The sequence below is a fragment of the Vidua macroura genome, chromosome 3 (assembly GCF_024509145.1).
Source record: "Vidua macroura isolate BioBank_ID:100142 chromosome 3, ASM2450914v1, whole genome shotgun sequence".
Lineage (NCBI taxonomy): Eukaryota > Metazoa > Chordata > Aves > Passeriformes > Viduidae > Vidua > Vidua macroura.
Window position 1 is genome coordinate 12143760 of NC_071573.1, and position 23305 is coordinate 12167064.

At 39.4% G+C, this 23305-nt stretch overlaps 1 protein-coding gene across 1 annotated transcript in view; it reads left to right on the forward strand.

The window, feature by feature from the left end:
* PRKN (parkin RBR E3 ubiquitin protein ligase) overlaps positions 1–23305 on the forward strand; it is a 673918-nt gene that overhangs the window by 639546 nt on the left and 11067 nt on the right. Inside the window, exon 10 of the mRNA XM_053972975.1 lies at positions 17451–17537. Coding sequence (XP_053828950.1) covers positions 17451–17537 — 87 coding nt within the window. The remainder of the gene's footprint in view (positions 1–17450; positions 17538–23305) is intronic.

Sequence of the window (23305 nt, forward strand, 5' to 3'; positions counted from 1 at the left end):
GGCCATTTAATTATTACACACCTCATTTCTTTTGTTTGGTTGTTAAATTAAAAAAAAATAATAATTTTCTGTGAGTTTGGGGCTATTTTATAATTTCATTGGATATCCTAAGGTATGTATGTTGCTGCAAGATAACACTGGCAGGTCACTAAAAGCATTTGCCTCTGCCTCACACTCCTCAGCACCCACAAGGCATGTGTTATCTCAGAGTAGCACACATTCTGTTAAGCCTTACAGTTTGTGTGGCTGATGGACAAGGATACTGTCCTTACAGCTTCTTAAGAGAAGTGCTGCTTCCCTGTGTTTATGGCTCTCCCGTTGCCTACAGTTCAGCACTGAGATGCACATCCATCCTACTGCGGCGGTTACCTGCTACGACCTCAAGCCGTCGAAAAGCCCTGACTAGCGCTGCCTTTGTGAGACCGCAGCCGCCATGTGATCGGGCGCTCCAGGGTTATGGCGTAAGCCCCCCTGATGGTACGGAGCGTCCCGGCATGGGTAACGCAGCTTTGGTAGTCTCACGCTGAGAGGAAGCAAAGGGACAAGAGAAGGACTTTGCTTGCGAGCCTGAGAACGTTTATTCACCCATGCGTGGACAGAACGAATCGCCCTCAGCGCAATGCAAGGCAAAATGGCGACGGACAAAGAAATGCATTAGATTAAATAGGGGGTGGGCGGACAGGGGTGGAAACCTGCCTCGCCCTGTGAGGACAGAACCTTCATGAAGAAGCAGGGAGTGGCTACAAGACTGACACCCCAACAAGGAGTGACAACCCCTGACTGACAGAACCATGTAAGGAGAAAACTGTGTGAGGTGAGAAGATTGACATGTCTGAGTGACAAGAGTTCCCCTAGTAAACAACTTGGAGCAAACCATTGTGAGGGAAAATAGGGGTAGAAGGAACCAACCTAACTAACATTAATAAAATCCCTGACTCAACCAACCCAACCTACAACATCCTACCTCAGCTGTGTATAGTGGGAAGGCACTCACACCAAAGTCAAGAAAGGGATAAGCAAAGCGCTAGTTTCCTTTGAAAACTTCTACAAATGTGGACACCTTTTGAGCGCAGAGCTTCTAGTAGGCTGAGATGGCCCAACAGGAACACCAAGAGTACTGCCAATATGTCCAAGTATTTTCTTGTTTAAGAAAGAAATTCAGTAGAGAAGGCATGAATAAAACAAGATTTACGAAGACTTGCTGTAGGTTGACTCATCAATTTTCAGGTGTAAAAAATGATGTATTGGGAAGGTTTCGTATAGGTAATCATGTATTTTAGTTGCTTGGCTTTATATATTTCTATTACAAGCTCTTAGAAAATCTGAATTAAATAAATGTGCTGTGCATTAGGAGTAAAGTCCTAATGAAAAAAATTGCTTAAACATCCACTTATACTTGAGATCAATTTGAGTAAGGCTATTCAAATTCTTTAAATTAAGCCTATTCTTAATGGGGACCTAATGTCTAGCCTGCTACTCTCAGGCATTAGACATCATTCTCATTAAGAATATGCATCTCAGTTCCTTGTGTAATGCCATGTGTATGCATCCCTAGCAGCCGTTATGCAATTATACATCTTAATTCCTTGTGTAATGCCATGTATCTTTAGCACTCATTATGCAAGACAAAACATCTTATTGGATCCCTCAGCAGCAGTGGCATCTGTCAAAAATCAGCGAAATTCCTTTTCTTAAGAGGAAGGCTTTTCAAAAAATGGCAAATATGTGCATTATTCCTTGACTTGAAATTCCTCTTTTTTAATCTATTCTCATATTAATAGTTTTGGTGGTATATACATACTATAAATACAGAAAAACATGGGTTTGCATCTTGTAAAGTTGTTTCCCCTTGGAAGCTTGTATGTGTCTCATCAAGAACAAGTGCTGTCATGTAATTCTGCTGAGGGGTGTGTGTGTATATGTGTACTGAGCAGACAGGTAGATAGCTCAAGCATCCAGGATGGTGGACAGGCTATAGAAAATAGTTGTTAATTCTGACTTTTGAATCATATCTTAACAAGTGATGAGTATTTAACTCCTGAAAGTGGACACTGGCTCCTCAAGAGCTAGAGTCCACAAGCAGAGGCTGTATAAATGAGCTGAACCTAAGTGTGGGATTAATGTCCAACTTCTTCCTCAAACATGAGACTGAACAAAATGTTGATACAAACCTTGAATTTCGTAGCTTTGGACCATTTTTAATTTAAAAGCATAGCACTCTCTGTTAATGGAAAATAGAGATAACTTGAACTGTAAGTCAAATTGCATCCTTTTTCTGTTAATACCTTCCAGGTTTTCATGAACTACAATTTTCTCATAAAGCAGCTGAGAAAAATGATGCACACTTGATTCTCCAGTGGGAAAATAACAGATATCACAACTTACAGGAGCAAATTAAAGTCCATCTCTATTTGACAATTGTGATTTTGCCACTTCAGTACAAGCAGGCATGCTTTGCTCTTTTTGATTGGCTGCTTATAGAAAAATTCCAACCTCCTATGTATCCAAAAATGAGATTGAAATCAGAGAGAGATCGTAGCACACAGCTGTAGTAAATATCCTACACAAAGGTAAGACATCAGAAGACTCCAAAGATTTCTTATTTAACCTTATTTATCAACAAGCTAGAGTAATAGCCCCCAAATACAGCAGTAAAACAACTGAGAGCTGCGGTGGTTTGGGGTCATTATTGTTGAGTGCTTTTAAGACAGTTTGCAAAAGTAGCCTTTTTTTTGTTTTCTGTGTGAGCTGGTAGGTTATCTTTGAAGCCAAAGAATAAAAATACAGTGGAGTCCTATACTAGTTGTGGCTATTTTCTCCTGTCTACCTTAAACTCCCAATAGCAACGTAATTTGAATTTTGAGGGGAAAAGGTAAAAAATTACAACATTTTCCCCCCAGATTATAGTTATTTCAAGGATAATGATACATTTCTATTTATGAGTGACCCAGGGGTATGCTACTTTTTCCTTTGATTTGTGCAAAAATAACCCCCTCCCAAAAAAATCCCAAAATACCATGATTAGCAGCAGAATAGAACCACATGTATGTTTAAGTAGTGGGGATTAGACACACATTAATAATTTCCTCAGGATGAATTATATCTGAATAATATATTTTAAAAAATATTCTTCCTTTTTCCCCTTTGATTAATTATCCGCTTTCTATGCGGGTCCTGAATACAGAATTTGGGTCATGCTACCCTAATTACCATTGGCTCATTTGCATAGAATGCCTGAAGGTTGTACCTCGGGAAGTAGAAAGGGTGAGTGTCTCCAAACACATACTTTTTTGTTCCTATCACATGAATCCAAAGTCATGTGCCTTGGTGGCTGGAAGGCTTCCAGGTGTGGCTACTTCTGAGTCTTTTGAAAGCAGGGAAGGGGATGAGAGGAAGGGATGATACACCTTGTGTTTGACAGTAGTATTGTTCTTTATTGTTTGTACAGTGGTATTAGCATTGTTATAGTTATATTATTGTTTTTATGGAGTTATAGCAGCAATTTTGAAGTTCTTTCTATCTTCGGAAGCAATGTGAGAAGAGCAATGATTCCAAGTATTAACAAAAGGAAAATGAATGTACTGGGAGAGAGAGAGCAATTTCAATAGCTTTAAGACAAAAGGTTTTTAAAGGCTTGGGGGAAAAATAAAAAATATAGTGAATAGCTTGAATTTTGTTTCAGGAATGAAATCAAGAGAGCCAAGATGTAAATGTAGCTAGAGAAATGGAAGGAAAAAGCGACTTTAGATGGAATGAACAAGAAGAGCAGTGAGAAGGAAGGAGGTGCATTACTGCAGCAGAATATCTCAAATGAGAAATATTTAGGTATGTGCTTGACTAGTGAATCTTGATGCCATACAGCCATATTAATTCATATCCTAGGTGTCAGAAACAGGCAGGTAGGCTCTGATCCTGAGCAGCTGTAAATTGATGTAGCACCACTGGAGAACATGGAGTCATGCTCATTTGCATAAACCCAAGAACTGGCCATGATAGCAAGAAATTTCACATATAATCAGATCATCAGGCCACAATCTAATTATCACAAAAGATGAATTCTTGAACTCCCTTTCTTATTAAAAACAAACAATAAGCCCTATCACATTGGTTTCTTAGAAGCACTACAGGAATGAAGAATTCTTCAGCCATGCATGCTTATTCTGAAGGCTTAGATAATTTGCATTGCAGTCATTAATTCCAGAAACTAAAAAAAAAAATACCAGTTCAAAGTTCTGAGAACAAGACCTGTTGGTAGGCACAGGGATGTCCTAGATTTACTTGGAGGGCCTGGTTCATGCATTCCTAGATTTCAGGCAATTTGTTTCAGCCAGCACTGGTATTCGAATGCACTGTGTTAGATTTGTCTTCTTGCAGTGGATCTTTTGAACCAAAACTGTTTTGTGCATATTTTCTTAGTCAATCATAAACTGTTTTTATACAGAGGTCTGGTGTACTCCCATGTTATTCAGAAGTTCCAGACTGGAGTTGTCCTTCTGTACTCATGCATGTGCAGGTACACATTTCCCTGCGATTTAAGGATTGCATCTGCTTTTCTGACTGTGCTGAGGAAATGGTGAAGATCTGCACTTTGGTTTAATGTTATTTGTTGTGCCATCCAGAGTGTAATTGCATATCATATGTTTAGTAACAGTGAAATTATGCTACTTGTGGGTCCTAGGACTGCACTGGCTTTTTCCATGTACTTTTTCACCAAATTCTGTGCCCAATTCATCACCAGAACCACACTTTCCTTTGTCTTCCTTTTGTTGCTGATGTACTTGCACAAATCCTTGATGCTTTTTGTGTCCCATACCAGCTTTGAGTCCAGGTGGGTTTTGGCTTTCCTAAGACCACACTTGAATAGTGTCTTTATAGTCCTTCTGGATCCTTGCTCCAACCTCTTGCATGCTTCATTTTTATGTCTGAATTTTGTCAGGAGCTTCTTATTCATCAAGCAGGTCTCCTACTATTTTTAGTTGACTTCCTGATGGTCAGGATGGACCACTGTTGAGCTGGAGGAGGTGATCCTTAAACAGCCACTGTCCACCGCCCTTGTTTTCTCCAGGGCCAGCTACCTTGGCACTCTTTGGCCCTAAGTAGGCCAAGGTAGGTTCTCCTGAAATCCACATTTATGGTCTTGCTTTTTGCCTTTTCCCCTCCTCTCAAGATTCCAGACTCCATCAATTCAGGGTTGCTGTAACCTAGGCTGCCTCCAGTCTTCACGTGTGCACCTAGTTCTTCCTTGATGGAAGTGCTGCAGACCATGGCCCCTGTTGGCTCCTGCATCCTTTGTGTCAATGAATTGTCATCAATGCACTCCAGAAACCTTCTAGACTGCTTGTGCCTTGCTGTGTTGCCTCCCAGGCAACTAGAGAAATGTAGTGCTTCTTGGGTGATTTGTAGATGTCAGAAATCCAAAGAAAAGTAAGCAAATTGCTGAGTGGTAAAGTTATCTTGATAAACATGAAATATTTGTGGAGCATATTTTTGTATGAATCTTGCTACCTGTCAGTATAAGCTGACACAGGACAGTATTTGTGGGTTTTATACACATGTATATGTATTCAGAATCTGAATGGAGTTTCTTTTGCAATAAAATGTTTATTGTATGGCTCTTCAAAACAGTGCTGAGACAAGTGCCAAACTGTATTTCCTGTAAACCAGGCAATGTTCAGAGCTCACATTTCAGGGATCATTTTTTGGTAGTTTGTATAACTACTTTACAGTAAGGTCTAGGATCAACAAACCAGAAAGGATTCGTTTGAAAGGTCAGACAAGAAGTCACATTATTGACTTGGTATATACATTGTGAATACAATTAGCACAGATTCTGTAAGTTTGAAAAAACATTCTTGTTTCAAAATAAAAGAACTCGAAGCCACACAGCTAGGCTTTGCACCAAAAAGAAGGCACAGAAATTAAGGTATCCTTAATGTGAGCTCTGCATTGTGACAGGGTATTCCTGGCATAAACCAGTCCAGCTATCATTGTTTTTTGATTAGGCCTTGTTTTTTCAGGAAGCATCTGTTTTTGTTCCTTGAAAGATGAAGCATGATATTTTCATCATTATTCCAATGCTTTCTCCATCAGTGCTCATAGAACATTTTGTAAAGATGATCCTCCATTCAGAAGAACCAAATATGACAGTTTTAAAAAATACATGCAATTTCTTTCTCACTTCTAAACTATTTATTTTAGTTTATTCCCCTTTCAGATTAATTGGAATTGTAGATCCTTGGTCTAAATCCATCCTTCAGAGCTTGGAGTTGGTGGAGTTCCAAGGCCTGTCTGCATCTAATTTTAGACTGAGGCTTAACACCAAGTCTTCATCTGTCTTTAAAATTTATTCAAAGTTTCTCAGTGTTTTTCAGTGTCAATATTCAGACTTAGAGGCATCTCCAATTAGAATCCTTTCATGCAAGGGTTTTTTTTGTTTTGGTTTTTCTGGTTGGTTGCTTGGGTTTTGTTGTTGTTGGTTTTGGTTTGGTTTGTGGGAGTTGTTTTTTTTTGTTTTGTTTTTGTTTTTGTGTGGGGTTTTTTTGGGGTTTTTTGTTTGTTTGTTTTTTGGGGGTTTTGGGGGGTTTTTTGTTGGTTGGTCAGTTTGGTTTTGTGCAGTTTTTTTAGGTTTTCCAGTAAAGTACTATTCAGATTCAGAATTTGAAAGAAGCAGCTGTTGAACTGAGTGGTGCTGGTCTTTGGCAAGCACATGGATTGGATTTGATGATTGTAGATTATGCCCTAATTTTAAAAGATTCACTTCTTCATAAGACAAACATAAATTAGAAGTAGAATAAAGACTTGAGGTCATTCTTTCCCCATATACCTCAAAAAAAAAAAAAAAAAACAAAACAAACAACCAAACAGAATTTCTCTCAGAGAAATCCTTAATCTGGTCACTAAGAGGGAAGGCATGCTCACTGGATCCTTGTGCAGAAGCTAGGCATTTCCTGAGAACACAGAGACACACAAATCAGTTCATTATTTTATGCTCACCCTAGTACACAAACTAGATGTGTGTTTACAGTTCTAAAAAGCAAGTGCTACAAATAGGAGATAGCATGAACCCAATAAAACACACAAAACAGCACCACAGTTATCACAGATACATTATTTATGCTATTTTATTTGCTCAATGGTCATACTCAGAAGGGTGTTCTTTTTACAGGGCTTCAGCTGTTACCAGATTCAAGAGCAGATGCAATGCCCTTGAAACAAGGAGCACCCCTGCTCCTTTTTATGTGTTTCAGTGCATCTGACTACCATTTCTTCTTTATGAGACTGTCTTGTCAGGACTGGTTTTGCGTGTATCAGCTGTTAGTAACCCTGGACTGGATCATAGCTGTTGACTATGATTTTTTTAAGAATCTTTTTCAACTGCAAAAGCTTAGCCAAGCCAGCTTGTGTGGATTCCTATGTCACTGCTGCCATCTTCGGGAAGTTTTCAATATTGCTGGGTGGGTTTTTTTTTTAATGTAGATGAATTCCAGCAACCAGGAAATGAAAAAAATTTACATCTTGCACATTGTTACAAGAACACAGTCCGATTGGCACAGAATAAAAGGTTGTATGTGGCATGCCTTCATTCTGTTAGGGATATTTTAAAAAACATTCAAGGAAAGGAGTGTCCTGATTTCTATTGCAATTGGGTGTGAATTAAGCACTGGGTAATTGCCTAGCTCTCATCAGCTTCCCACCCTGCATGTTCAGTAGTTCATTTCAAGAACCACATTAATGAACCCGTCTGATTTCCAGGTCTGTTTGCACATATAAATGTGCAGCTAGATGCTCAAATGCCCAGGGCATGCATGCAGAGCAGCAGTATTATCATATGGAAATAGGTTTGTTGTACTTTTTAAGGGCATATTAATAGAACTCTAAAGCTGCTAAAGCAGAAGCTAAAGCCACAGGCAGTAAAATTCATTCCTCATGACATTCCTTATGAACTGATATATGCATTCAGCAACAAAACATATTTTCCAAACATGGGAGAAGTGATATTTTAATGTAGTGTTCAGCCACTTTGTTGAAAAAAATCAAGTTTTTACATCACAGTTGTAGTGTTGCATGTTCTGCAGGAAAAAATAGTCACTCAGTTATACCTGTTATAAAATGCATTGTCTCACCCTTTCTGAAGGCATCTCAAGAAAACTGTCATTTTCCCTCTTTGCATCCCAGTTCCTAAGAATAATGCTTTCTTCCATGTAAAATTGCACTACTTCTTTGTATCCATTTGAGTGATGACAACATACACTCTAGCTTTATTTTCTTTACAATGTGACTCATGCTCTGACTTTATCTGATCTGGGGTAAATACTATATTGTTCCACTAAGTGACAGAGGATTTCTCCCACCATAAGTGGGAGAGACACATAGTTTGTGTTTTAATATGTGCCTATATATATTACATCGCTAGGGTTTTGTTCCTATTTTATTTTTTTCTTTTTATCAGTTTTTAAGTGGAATGCTGCATTCTTTTATGATATAAAATAGGGAATTATAGTCACTAGGTTACAAAAAGTCTTTTAAAAATCCCCATTTTACATTTTACATCTCCAACAACTTTAAATTTGTTCCTCTTATTCATAAATTACTAATCTCCTTATCCCTTGCATCTACTTTCTAAGACATTCCATTAAATTATAAGGTGTCAATGATATTGTTTTTTTTTCCAATGTTTCATCATATACTTTGTAATTTATTATGGAAATAATTTGTAGAAATCTTACATTAACCTGCATCCACTTTGCATTTTATTAGTCATCCAGGCATGAAATTGCTAAACATTATACACTAGATAGATGTGTTAGGTGTCTGTACTACTTACTAAAGTTACTTAAATGGGAACAGATTTAAGTCAATACACAATTGTTTCTTCTCTCCAGTGGGGCCAGCAAGAACCTAATACTTAATTATATTCCTTTGTCATGTCTGTACTGCAGAGGGAAGTAAGGAATCTCTGCAGTTCTACATCCCCAAGCAGTGCTGAAACCTCCACCCAGCATAATACAGCACCATGTAGAGTGAGTAATCCAGGTCCCAAATACGCTACAGCTGCTTTAGCTACAGATTACTGGTATGGCCATGAGACTTCCAGCAGGGCTACCCCAAAGCTTCTCAGCACTGCAACCTGCAAGTAAAACTCAGTTTTTCCACCTGAAGAAGGAAAGAGTCTAGGCTACTGCTGCACAGAAATGAGAAGGCAGAGAGGAGAAGCAGGTAGAAAGGAATTAAGAGCAGAGGAGGATGAGTAGCTGTGACAGCTGGTCCTGAAGGAGGGGTCAGACTCTGTGGCAGCAGCTGTTTCTGGGGCTAGGAAGAGCTCCTTAAAGTAGTAATGTTTAACATCTAAGGTCTTGTCAGAGTTCCTGTAGCATGACAAGCTAGAAGCTTTGCTCTCTCTGCTTGCTGTCCACAGCTCTGGCACAGGTAAGTAACAGGGACACGAATGCCTTGCAGAGTTTAGCAGCCTGCTGCTGTAGGCAGCTGCTTTCTTTGTTCAAGCTTGTTATGCTTCCTTTTCCAGCAGTAGTTTGGTTGGTACCTAACTGGGCATCCCTTCCGAGTGCTTCAGGGCACAATATTGTTCTGTGTCCTGTTAAAGCTGTGCACCTCTGCCAGGGCCATCTATGCCTGTTTCAACAACCAAAGCCATGGTCTGCTTTGAAAATTGTGCAGTGGTTGAACTCACGTCTGCTTGGGTGGTCAGCTATCAGGTAGTTTGTTCAGTGATAACAAGAGGTGACTCTCTTGTGTGCACATAATAGCACAACCAACAATTTTTCACACTTTCAGTATACCACATAATCTTGTTACTAACTCTGCTTCATAGGCTTTTCCATCTTATTTTCTGGATGGGCTAATAAGTCTTACATCCTAGCCAACATGCTAAGAACAAGACTGTGTAATACCCTTGTGTGAAGGTATGGGTAGAGAAATCTGGAAAGAGCATTCTCTTCTCCCACAGAGGCTTGAAGTCACTTCTGAGAGAAGTACCTGGATCTCACCCTGCTTTTTTCTTCTCTTCTATTCCTTGCAGCACTTAGACTACAAGGCAACAAAGAAGGGGGCTGGGAAGCAGAAATAAGATTGCCAATCCACATACATCAGCAAATTAGGTTTTGGGAGGTCTGGGACAGGTTTTTGGAGCTTATGCTATCAGTTTAACCAGCCCACCTTTTCGCTTAATGCTGCCTGATGTAAGGCAAGCTCCAGGACAGTATGTTTGGCTGTGGGCACAAACTCACCAGCACTCACTGAAAAGGCTTCAGGTGTAAATGCCATCATCTAGATCTTTGAAAACAAGCCCACGGGTTGTTTTGCAGGAGTCAGAAAGGAGACTTTTACTTTCCGATTCAAAATGAAAACATTGAAATCTTGATGCAGTCCTATGCTTAAAGCTTTTTATGTTTATAGAAAATTGCCTCTTATAGTATTGATGGCAAATTGCCCTTAGATTGCAAAAGCTGCACAGAGAATGCAGCTGTATTTTTGAAACTATGTTTTGACAGATTGTCATGCTTCTCACAAAAGTTTGATTTTAGCTGAAATATGCATAGTAAATGTGTGTACTTTATTATAAGGAAAAAGACCAAAATTGCTCTGCAAGTACTACCATGCTTTGCAATTGCCTCATATCTGATAAAACTGGTGTCATTAGAAATGAATGCTTTTTGTACTGCGGCATTTATCTTCATTGTAGTATTTGCAGGTTTGTCTGTAACTGGCAATTGGCAAAGCCACAAATTCTGAGTAAACATAGCTTTCTCCAGATGGTAAATACTCTGCTTTTAATGTTTCCTGCTGTAAGGACAAGAAATATCAAAAGACAGGGGGTGTGGATGATGGTCTCACACTTGGTTCTGGATATAGCAAAGTGCCAGAGGCAAAGTCAATCCAATAACTGAGATGTCTGGCTCACAGCAGCAACATGACAAGCGCTGTGACTTTCGCAGAGGGTGGGGGGTGGTTTTAATTGACTTTACATGGAAATAAATAACAAAGTTCTTAGTTTCAGAGTGAAAAATACTCAGTCTGTGTTTATGGAGGTCTGAACTCTCACCAAGATCCAAGTCCTGTCTTACTTGAAAGCTATGCAGCATGGTAAAATCATATTCTGTGAAATCTAGGGTTTGCAGGCTTTTCTAGAAGAAAATTAAAATCTGTATGTTTTTCTCTGTCACTATAACATCATTTGTACTTTGGAAAGCACATTTGGAAACCATCTTTTTCTAAATGGAAATACTGTAGAGAGATGACTTGGGTCATTCTATTTGTCACTTCCTGATTGCTTTGATTTCCCATAAGGCATACTCATATTTTCAATATAAATGTTTGCTCCAGTCAGCAGCCTATGGTTTGACTAGAAAAGCTCATTTAGGATTGAGACTTGGTGCCCTATAATATTTTACATTTTCAAGGTAGTTTTTTAACCAGATGTTGATGTTGTCCAGTGAAGATAATTAATTTTTTACCTATCTAGTGTCTTGTTTGTACTACTATTTAATAAAACACTCTTCAGGTTAAAAAAGTCTGGTTAAAAAAAATCCTGTTATTCTGATAAAGAGCAAACAACTATACATTTTTTTCTATATCATATAATTATTTGATGGTTGGAACTCAGGATATTCTGTGTTATTGGTGACTACATAGTTACACTCCTCCATTATATTTTCATTTACAAAAGAGAGCAGGGGGAAAGTATGGAAATACTTCACTGATTACCTCTGTTAGGCAAAATTTTGACCTTATGAAACTAGAATGTGTTTTTTTAGAGGAATAATCTGAGATGGCTATTGGGGAAGTCCAAAGTCTAAAAACTGGAATTCTTCTTTACATGTTGCTATGTGATCTTGGACAAGTACCTTTAGTGTGGATACTCAATGGCATTTAGGTACACATATCAATTCAGTGGCATTTAGGTACACATATCAACTGAATTAATATCCTTAGATTTTAGAGATCTGTGGCCCAGGTTTTCTACAAATCAGGCTTCAGTCACTAAAACAGTAATAGCAGTCTTCTCTTGCTTCACTGGCATGCAAATGAAGGAGGTTTTCTTACAGTTCCAAGATGTTCTGATGCTGTGGTTATCAAAGCTGTGCAAGTATTTTAGAATGCTTCTTTTGCTTTGATGTGTAATATATAACCAAACTGGTTTTAAAGACATAAAAATGTCTGTTTAATTCCATATGTGTCTTAGATTATGCATGGCTTCTCTGGGATTCTCTTTAGACTATACTACAGCCTTCTCACATTACAAGATCACTTAAAGTGCATTTTCTGGCAGCTCAATAAATAATAGAATTAGCACTTGCCAGTTGTGGTTTATTTCAACCTTAGCATGAATTATAATGTAGCACTTTCTTGGTTTGGTTTCAAGCTTGATTTCAAGCTTCATTTTAGAAGAAAGAGTGAGGTAGATGCATTGAAGGTTGATTTCTTGATGTACTTGTTTCCCTGAGAAAGAAGGTAAAACCTGTAAGCACTGCATTTTAAATGAAAGATGAGGAGATCTATGTTGGTTTTCTTTGTTCATGTAGTTATGGTTTTTGAGAACCTTTGCATCGCTTGCATACTAGCTTTGCTCCAGTACTGATGAAGAAATTGATCCTGCCTGCATTCAGTAGCTTTTAATTTTCACAGTTCTCATCAGCAGTGAAGGGTTCAGACAGTCACTACTGAATGAGGGATGAGCAAAAGAGAAAACATAGAAGGAGTGATTTTTATAAGATTTTACAAGTCAATATAATCTCAGTGACAACAGTCATAACAGAAGTAACTGATTCATTCTATGATGAAATTACAGGTTTGATAAGAAAAAGTAATTGCACAAAATCATTTTCTTCAAGTCTTTTTTGTAAGACTTCAAACTAGAGAATATTCTGATAAGGAATTCATCACCATGTTATACCAAAAAAAACTGTTAGTGGGCTGGGTTCCAACTGATGTGGTTGGAGTCCGAGCAGGAGCATTGTTTCATCACTGTCGGGTGATGCAGTATGAATGCCTCATCGTGCTTTGGTCATGCGGATTTAAGAACTGGCAGACCACAGAAAGCAGTGTTTGCTGTGAAGAATCTATGCAAAGCAGGGTATTGGTAGCAGCATTTGACAGGGACTGTCATCAAACCTGTCATGATTCAGTACTCAACAGTGATTCAGAAGTATATAAAAAAACTTTGCTGATGCAGCACAGCAATGATACAGATTAGTCAAATATAACTAGTGACAAAAACAAGACAATCCTCAGAAAAGTGCAATGAATATGATTTGGGGCTGGAGGAGAGAAGGAGGATGAATGGTTTAGCCAGTGAGAAGCTTAGGAGATTCTCTGAGTAGGTTAAACGAACTTCAGAGGTATCTTAATTACAGTACCTAAGCACCTTCACAGGGAGAAAGTATGGGATACTGAAAGACTCTTTATTTTAGCAGAGAAATGCAAACTAGGAAGCAGTGGCTGGAAGCTGAAACTAGGAAGAGTCAAAGTAGACATTAGACGCAAATTTTAAAAGTGATTTTGAAGACCTAATGAAACTCTGTACTAGAGGTATGAGTGCATCTTTCCTCACCTGATGTCTTTAATCTGGATGTGAATGTTGGCTTGCACACCTTGGCCAAAACGTGGTCTGTCTTCAGTACAAAGCCAAGAGTGATAACTGTAGGAGGGAAGAAATGATAGCTCAGATTTCAACATGGATTGCAGAAGGCTGGTAAGAAATCTGGGTATGTGCTTGAGTTCTGCAAGAAGTCCCTAGCAGTGCACCTACAGTGATGCAGATTAAACCCTGTCTATGACTGCCTCACTGCAAACTTCCCTGCATTCTTCTGCATAGACACATGGAAGGAGGTAAGGGTGAAAAAGAAAAGGAATATCTGAGTTGAGGAGTAACTTTAAAATAAAAGAAGGGAGCTCAAACTTGAAGCTTTGTGCAGGGAATGGGAGTATTTTATTGAAGTTGGAAGATTATTTTAACAGTATTATTTATAAGCACTATAAGGAGATATTATCAAAGACCATAGAAAAGGCATTTGCAGTAGGCAAGAGAGAGAATGAGAGCTGTGGTGCTTAATCCAAGGGAAAGCAAATCTTTGAAATGTTGTGAAAAAGGAAATGGTAAAATCTTACTTCTAAAAAACCAAGCAGCATAGCATGCAAGTGACAAACTCATTTTCCTTTCATCCAAAAAAAAAAAAAAAAAAAAAAAGAGCTACATTCTGCTCACACTTCCAAACTTAAAACACTATAAATGGGCCAGTCAGGAGTAACTGAGACTGAAGCTTCATTTTATCACCCTAGTTTTTATTCAGCATCACTGCAGACATCATCTATGGGGTTTGAATTCCATAGACGTGACTGGAGTTTGGTCTGATTTTACCTTTTGTTTGAATAATCATAATGATAGGAGGATTTTAAAAACAGGATGTGAATCCCTGTTGAGGTTTTTAATACCCCCTATTCTGAGGTCACTGGATTTAGGATTTCTGCTTGGTTCTATCTCATACACTTTTACAGATATTCAAAAGCTTGTAATAGCCCACACACAGGTTATATTAATTTCCAGTGCCTAAATCCCTTAAGTGCTTTGGGGATTTCCCTGCTAATCCTCTTTTTAATGCAGGGGTAGGTTTGAACCTTTGGGAATTATTCTTTGTGTTGGCTGTTTTTCAACCAAAGAATCTTTCAAGGGTAACAGCAGCAAGTGCTAAATGCGTAAAGACACAGAAAGTTTATTTGCTGTTTATATTATCACAGCAATCTGCCAGTCTTTTTTTGGCACAAGAAGGAAAAGAAAGTGTAACTATTATTAGTAATTACAGTACTTATAGTAATTTTGAACACTTACTAATATTAAATTTATGCAAAAGTATTAAATCCTGACTGAACATCAAATCCTTTCCAAGGGCAAAGTAACTGTATTAATATTAATGAAGCCATAAAATACAAGTTAACTGACAGCATTTTTGCAGTTGCTTACTGCAACTGTATTTTGTTACTGAAAATTTATCATATTTTTCATGTCTGAAAGTAAAAAATGAAAAAAACTATCACAAACTGCTCTTTGTTGTAAGTGACATGCCTTTTCTTTATGATGCATGCTTTGCCATAAAAAGGGAGTGCTTAATGCATTTCTGTTGGGAGATGCCTATTTATTCTGACAAACTGATCAGCCTTCAGGGTGTTTCTTTGCCACAGAACTGATTCTACATCTCATCCATTATCTAATAGGATGTGAAAAGAGTATCCTGTCTCACAAAAAAAATCAGGCTTTGTTTCATTACAAGGATGTGGCAGGTCCACTCACAGACTTACTTGCAGGATATACAATTGTTAGTGAAAGGCCTAGTTATACACTCATGAATGTTTCCAATAGGCCTGTGGGGAAAATATTGGTAACATTGGTACTGAAGATCATTTATTTCAAAGGCAAGTATAAAATATGGCCTCTATAATGATAAAATGCATTTCACATCTTAAATAGTACTGCAGGAGCTTATGAATTTTATTATTGTAATAAACACCAGTGCCATATAAACTAGCCAGCCAGAATGTCTCTGCAAAAATATATGCCCTGGTTATTTTTCTTCTCTTTCTTCATTATTTCTTCCTTTACAATGTTTATGAAAGGTTTAAGATTGTGCTTGCATGGGAAATGAGAGATTGGAGTAAGGAAAGCAAGCTGAGCCATTGTGTGATAAGGCAGTGATAAAGCAAGTGTATACAAAGCTATCAGACAAATGTTGTCAGTCAGATGTGCTCTTAAGGAAATAAAGTCACAAAGGAAAAAGACAGTAGGATACACAGTAGGAAATTCAATTAAACCGAGGCATAACCTTAAGTGTTAAGGGATAACAACTCTTTAAGACCTTAGGTATCCAGATGGAAACTCTCTACGTGTATAAGCAGAGCTTAACAGGCCCAAAACTTTTGACCACTAATGCACTACAAATCATTGTTGTATTTAAATGATGCTCTATTACAACAATGCAGCCTCCCATACAACATACCCCACAAAAAAATTGCCTCCATTGTGAAGCTGTTTGCTAACAACCACAAGTGAATTAACAAATCAGTGTTGGTTGGAGTAAAACAAAATATTTTGGATCATTATCAAAATAGAGGGAGAAGTGACACAAAAGCACACAAGTGATTAGGTTTGATATCTCTGGAAGTTAGAACACTCACTCCACTCCACTGCTCCAAATTTCCCTGCCTTTCTAAACAACAATCCTTCTGGACTTGCACTAGGCTTCTTTTCATAAAGGGTGGTTTCTTTAGCATGACAATAAAATATGATTTTCAATGCTTCTTAGAAAAGTGAAAATACAGCTTGGAAGATTTCAAAATGAAAATACAAAAGCTGGGATTACTGGCAGACAAACATTCTAGTGTCATGTCCTCCTGATATCCTTTATTCATTATCTGTGAACGCAGCTCTGTATCTAAAAATCAAGGCTGTTTTATAAGTCTTGCTTATAATGCCAGTCAGAGTGGCTTACCTCTGAGAGATCTTTCAGAGTCTGGAGTTGCATCAAGACAGAATAGCTTTAAAACAGCGTAAGAGAGACCCATTCTACATTATTGACTTTTCCCCTTACCTGCAAGGACACAGAATTTAATGCAGCATTGATGGGTCAAAGATTTGACACATGTCAAGTCAGATATCTTCATTTTAGAGTTTAAAAAAGGCATCAAACTTGATACATATGAACCACTTTAGGTGGCAGAGGCAGACAGACTGAGCTAGGGAGAATTGTTTCACTTACCTGCAAAAGACATTATTTTCAATGAAGCCTTATGTAAAGAACAATGTTATTTAAGGAGGCTAAAACCAGAACAACTGCTAAAAATGCAATAAAGGTCTAGAGGTAGATTCCTAAACCATGTGTTAAGTATCCTATCATTGTGTTCTTTCTATGGATTTTTTTAAACCATCCTATAAAGGCCTATGGCAAGGATGTAATTTCTTAGAAAATGGTATTTCATTTGGCCTTTTATAAAGTGGTCATCCCCTAGCAAAGTCAGCAATAGTTTTCTATAGAGAAGGCATTTGAATCAGAACTATGAATAGATTATTTCCATTAGCAAACACTATAGAGCAGAACAGCTTTTTTCAGCTATCACCCTTCTTCTAAAGTAGATTTCACAGCAGGAAAAGCACACCCATAACTATCTAGTATGACTTTATGTCCCTATATGAACCATGTTGCAAAATCTCATTTTTTAATAATGGCATTTACGTTACTTCATTGATGAAATGTATAATAATAACAGCAAAATTGTTGTGTTAATGATCAGAGTGCATAACAAGATGCACAGTTAGGAGGATTATGGGAATTTAATGGGAAGAGAAGGGCAAGGGATCATCTATTGTATGACTCTTCAAGATTGTAACCTGCTGTCTATGTCCCCAATGTGTTTTTATGACTGGGATGCTTTGGTTTGTTTTTCAGTCTGTGTTCTGCCGTGAATGTAAAGAAGAATTCCATGAAGGGAAATGCAACTCTCTCCTCAGCCCACCAGGAGCCATGGCCCAGAAGGTATGGATCTCACAGCTCCTGATCACTATCCCTGGCCCAGCCAGAGTGACATTTGTCAAATGGGTCCTAATTATAATCCTAAGTAAAAGCAATTATGTTCACACTGAATTACTCCAGCCGTCAGAGTTGCCGAATTGGCTTTGCAGTGGATTTCAGTCTCTGTGATTGATAGAGTAGCCGAGTTCTGTCAGGAGCACACAGGACTCTGCCATCAGTTGATAAAGAAAAGGCCTTCCCAGTGGGCTTCTAGGGTTGTCTCTATTCAATGTGAACACTTTTGAAAGGCTTTGTATAGTCTTTCTGCCTTTCAGCTTATTTTCAGTGCACCAGTCAGGAAATCATGTGGGTTTGGGCCAAATAATAGGGCTTTATAAAGCCTATGCAGAAAATACTATTGGTAATTTATGTTTTAGCTTGCAGAAATAAAAAATAGATTGTCTAGGCTGCAAACTGTCAGATGATAATTATTCTATTCTAGGTTGCTCTATAATTTTGTAGCTATTGTTGCTATAGACCTGGAAAGGAAATAGTTTTTCTCTCCTTTGTTTTGAGATTCAAGTTTTCCTTGAAATAACTTGTGTAAACCACAGTCTTTCCAACTTTAAAAAAAAAAAAAAAAAAAAAAAAAAAAAAAAAAAAAAAAAGAGGCAGAGAGAGAGAAAGAGCAGGAAACATACCCTCTAAATATCTCACAGCTTGATGCCCAGGCTGCAGTCCTAGGAAGCAGAAAACTGGTATTCAGATATCTGGCAAGTTTGATGCTAAGAAACTCAAACTCAAACCCTGAGCCTCTACACTATTGAGTCCAATGTGGCAGATAAAGGTTTGTGGGCAGGTGCTGATGAGGACTTGCATCCGGCCAGCTCTCAGGGAGGTGAGCCAAGCTCCTGTGACTGCAGGCAGGCTCTGTCTGAGGCTGGCTTTTGGGGACTCACCGAACACAGACTGGCAAGGAGCTGAAATTCTACTGGAAGTCTTTGCCATGTGCTGCCTGGAGATGGTTCATATGCCATACTTTGCAGACCTTGCACTAAGTCATGACCTGTGTAGAGGTTCTTCTCTTTAACCTTTCTTAGTGAAGCTCTTTCTAATTTATAAAAAGAATTAGCACTAGCTGAGACAGAACGAAACAGCCTGTATCCTCCTAGTCAGTCAGGGTATCTACCTCTGTTGACCTGGAACATGTGTATTGTATCAAACCAAAATTCATCTACTTTCCCAGCCTCTAGTGATTTGTGATGCACATGTGGTATTTTATGTTTAGTAGCTATCAGAAGTTTTTTTCCATGAATTTGTGCAACCCATTTTTGAAGCCATATGTATATATAATAACCAGATTTGCAACGTAGCTGCCCTCTATGAAGAACACTTTAATTTTATTTGCAATAGCCGTAGAGCAGTCTTCTAGGTTCCCATTCACATTTTTATAAAAAATAAAGCAACTTCAGCAGAGAGAGTGAGAGATGCTTGAAGCATCCAACAGCCTAGTAAAGCAGGAGACCAAGGCTCAATGTCTTCCCTGAATTAAACTGAGCTATAACTTGAGTACATCTCAACATGAACAGAGAGCTCTATATTCATTGAGTTACTTATGCTTAGAGTTTTACCTAGGGTACTGAAAGTTGTCATGGCACATTAGGAGTGAATTCAACAATGGTGGCTCTGTGAAAGCTAGAGTTCATGTAATTTTTATTTTCTAAGGCAGAGATAAAGGTATGCCAGGAAGAATCAGAATATCGTAGGAAGAAGTCATTTATTTTAAATATTTGAATATTGCCGTTGCTTTTCCTTATAACAATGGGAGCACTTCACCCATCCGATTCAATCTCACAGCACATGAATTGCACCCAATTAGACCTGTTAACTTAGCTATGTTGGCTACTGTTGCAGTTCTACTGTTGTAGTCACGTGAATGTTCTTGCTGTTCCTGAAAAATTTCCTGTACTCTCAAGAAACTGTCCCAGAATAGCTCGATGATAGTGCCAGTATAACTCCTGCACCTATACAAATCAGGTCCCCTGCACGGACAAGACCACAGACTACGCAGGATTCCTTGAGACTCCAGTCTAAGCCGAAGTTAATTGACTTAGGTCTGCCTCCTGTTCCCCTAAGAAACTGAGAGCGGCACTAATTAAACGTCTCCACGAGGCGGTGCTGTGCCACTGAAGGAATGTTTTCCCTCATTTTCCTTAGCCGGGCGAGCAAACCCAGCGGTAGCAGAAACAGGCGCTGCTGAGATGCTTGTTTCACCCGGCCAGCATCCCTGCAGAGCCGCCCTGCACACAGGGCTCCCGTACCGGGCACACAGACCATTCGGGGGGCATGTAGAGAGAGCAGGGCAGTTTCCTTTTTTCTCCCTGAAATCAGTGTAAACATTTATCCACCTGTGCTTTCAGGCTGTCTGTTCCACTTGGCATCACCTGCCAGGTGCATAGGACAGTGTGTGAGACCTAACTTGCTGTGATTGTAGTGCTCGGTGAGGCAGTGAGAAGGCTTGTTTTATTTTTGCCCATGGTCTGTTTCAAGGTAGGAATAATACATTTCCAGGGCTGTCTCCAGCTCAAGCAATTTGACTCCTGTCTGGATCCTTTCCATATCATTTATTTTATCAAGACATCTTATTGCCACAATTTCTGCCAGTTGAATTTAAGGATCAAAAAAACACACTGCCACTAAACTGTTCCTTCTCCAGAAGAGGTGCAGGATACACAATCAGTTTCAGGGAAATAGTTCCAATAAGAAAAATGCAGGATTTGCTTTAGCCTGTAGTAGCTGTAGTAGTGAAAGGACCTTCTCTTGCCTTCACATTTCTGCAAATGCCTGCAGGTCCCTGATGTTCAGCAATATGAAACACTGTGGACAGGTTCAGACCTAAGTCAGCATTAGAAGTGAACATGGTGGAGCATGAGGAGTGTGACAGAGGTGTAAGAAAAACCAAGAAGGAGAGTTGTTGTAGAGGAATTGGGTGACCAGTAGTGGATGGCAGCATCGAGAGCAGGAAGAGCTGTGGTGGCACTCCATGCAGCTCTCCTAAGGTGTGTCAGGGCACTGCGTGGGCCATCTACTTCCTGCAGACTTTCCATGTGTCAGGGCAGGGCCTGAGGACAGGGATGAGCCAAAATGGTGGAAGGTGGGTCCATAGGTGGCCTATGACTGGGCTGGGCAGGGATGTGGGGAGCTGGAAACAGGCCCTGCTGCAGTGTCACCAGGCAGTGGCATGGATTCCTGAGCCATGAACAGGATGTGGGGATTGGCAGGGGACTGGGACAGCAAGGTCTGATGGTACCCTCAGAGCCTGACACCAGTCTGGGAAGACTTGGACAAAGAGATCCCTCAGAAGCAGAGATAGAGCCTGATATAGAGGAATTTGAGTGTCCATGAAAGCCAAGAGCTGACTGGAGGGACTGTAACCTATCAGATGCAGCAGAAGCTCCAGAAAGAGGAAAAGAAAGAGAGATGTCAAATGACATGGCACAGCTGTGTGGGTCCAGGAAACATAAATGGTGGTGGTGAAATGGGCCTGTGCTTGGGCAGATGTCAAAAGGAGGGAGGAGGTAAGAAGCCTGAGGTATAGAGAGGGGAGTGTAGCTGGTGGGACTGTGAAGGAGGGCAGAGAAGGATGGAAGGGGCAAAGGGGTAAGTTGGCAGGAGGAAGGAAGAGGGCAACGACAACTGCAGGACATAGGAGGGGTAAAGCAGGTGTCGGATGTGGATCTCTGAAAGCCTATTCCAAATAAAGGAGTTGGAAGCTTTAGGGAAGCTAAATGGCATTACTTGCTGCTTGGGGTAAAAAAGGCAAACTTGGCAGCAAGCGTGCAGAGAGCAGCCCCGCTTTCACTACTGGCATCTCATGACCTTTCAGATCTGTGCACAGATATTGCATGGCCCATTGGGAAGGATAAAATGTTCTCTTTTTGCTGAAATGTCTACTTTTAGCCTAGATAGGCTATTGGAAGCTTATCTTAAACATTTACTTACTGGTGCAGGACTGATTATTTCCCATCTTAGTGTGTAAATTACATTATTTCAGGGAAAATAAAATTTATCTGTGGCAATATCAGTTGAGAAGCTTTGTTTTAAAACCATTGCAGCTTCCTGGAGACGTTTGAACTTTGGGATGACAGAAGAAATCATATTTGATGAATTAAAAGGCACAGTGTGCATGATGGAATCAATGACACAGTAAAGGTGACTCCAGCCAGATTTAGGTTTAGAAATAACCACATAGGCCTTGCAATGTACACCACAAAACCAAGCTTCCTGGCCTCTTTTAACCTCACACATAGGCAGTCTGTGCTGGTGGGGAATCTAGCCATAAACCAGCTTCCTCTGTAAGTCCCCACCTTAAAATTAGCCTAGCTTTCCCAGCACAAAACCTTTCAAGATGGTTTTCCTTTTACAAGGATAAGCAATGCACCTTCTTATCTACTAGCAACTGGACAATAAAATGTGGCCACATATTAGATTTGAACTTTTTCAGAGTAGCTCCCAGGATGGTTTTTGTGCTGGACATGTTGATGAGACACCGGCAAGGTAAACTGTAATAGCAGTGACATTGATATAAAAGTGGAGCCTATGTAAATAAGTGAATAGAATATGGGGCACTGAGTCATAAGTGTTTGGGGGGAAAAAGGTAACACAACCTGGATGAAATGTGTTATTAAAAAGTATGTTTTAGAGTTGGTTCTGTGGACAAACTTTCTCCAAGAAGTGGCTGATTATCTTGTCCTACCAAACTCCTTAAAAATCCTGTCTGAACATACCTAGTCTTAGTCCAAGCCTTAATTCCAGCTAGTCAGAGGAGTCTGTTCTAGCAAGTCTGGCCCTACAATCCATGCAATCCAGTAAGATCCTTCTCTAAATATTAATCTTTAGCTGTTGATGCAGCTAAAAATTCTTACCCATTTCTCGCAGACTGGTTACAGACTAAGTGGTGTAAATTTCTGCCATTTTGTTACATTGAAAATCTCATTACCTGCTAAAGGTGTTCATTTCAGACCATGTTCACTGAATATGCAAAATAAAAAATATATTGCTGGTTTTATCAAAGTCTTAGCTTATCAATGATGTATTTTTAGCCCATTTACAATAACATTAGGACTTACAGTTCAAATTAGAGTTAAAATAAAGGATATGCAAACTTTCTGGTAACACCCATTTCCCCGGTGTTATTTTTAACCTTCCACTGCTTCTCTGGGTTCTAGGCTCAATAGCTACAGTCTGGAATGGGCTGGTATAGTGGATCCTTTACCAGGAGGAGCATGATGTTGATATTGAAGGATTTTTTTTTTCCTTCTTATTCTATAATCTGCTTGGAGTCAGTCTTATTTGTTTGTTAACAGACTCCTCTGATGCATGAGCCAATGTTGATGTGTTTTACCCAAGTCAGTTATGCCTTTGTTCTCTTTGTTGTCCTCAAAACTGTTTTTACTCATCCTTCAAGGCTGTATTTGGGTAACAGACCACTTGAGTGTGGTTTATAATGGTGGGGCCTCCCATATCATCCTGTGCCTCTGCTTTCAAGGCTTCTTCTATCATCCCATGTAGTTACTCCTCTGTGCAGTGTAGCAGCCAGAGGCCCTGCAAGGCCTCCCTGGCGGTCACTCGCCTAAGATAAGAAAGGCCTAGTCATGATGACTGGACCAAAGAAGCCCCTCCTCCACCTTTGGACCCTCGTTATCTCTCTGTAAGACTATAGGTCGTATTCGCCTTGACCCTTACTCTTGGACCATTTCCAACACCCCTGTACCCTATATAAACCCCATTTC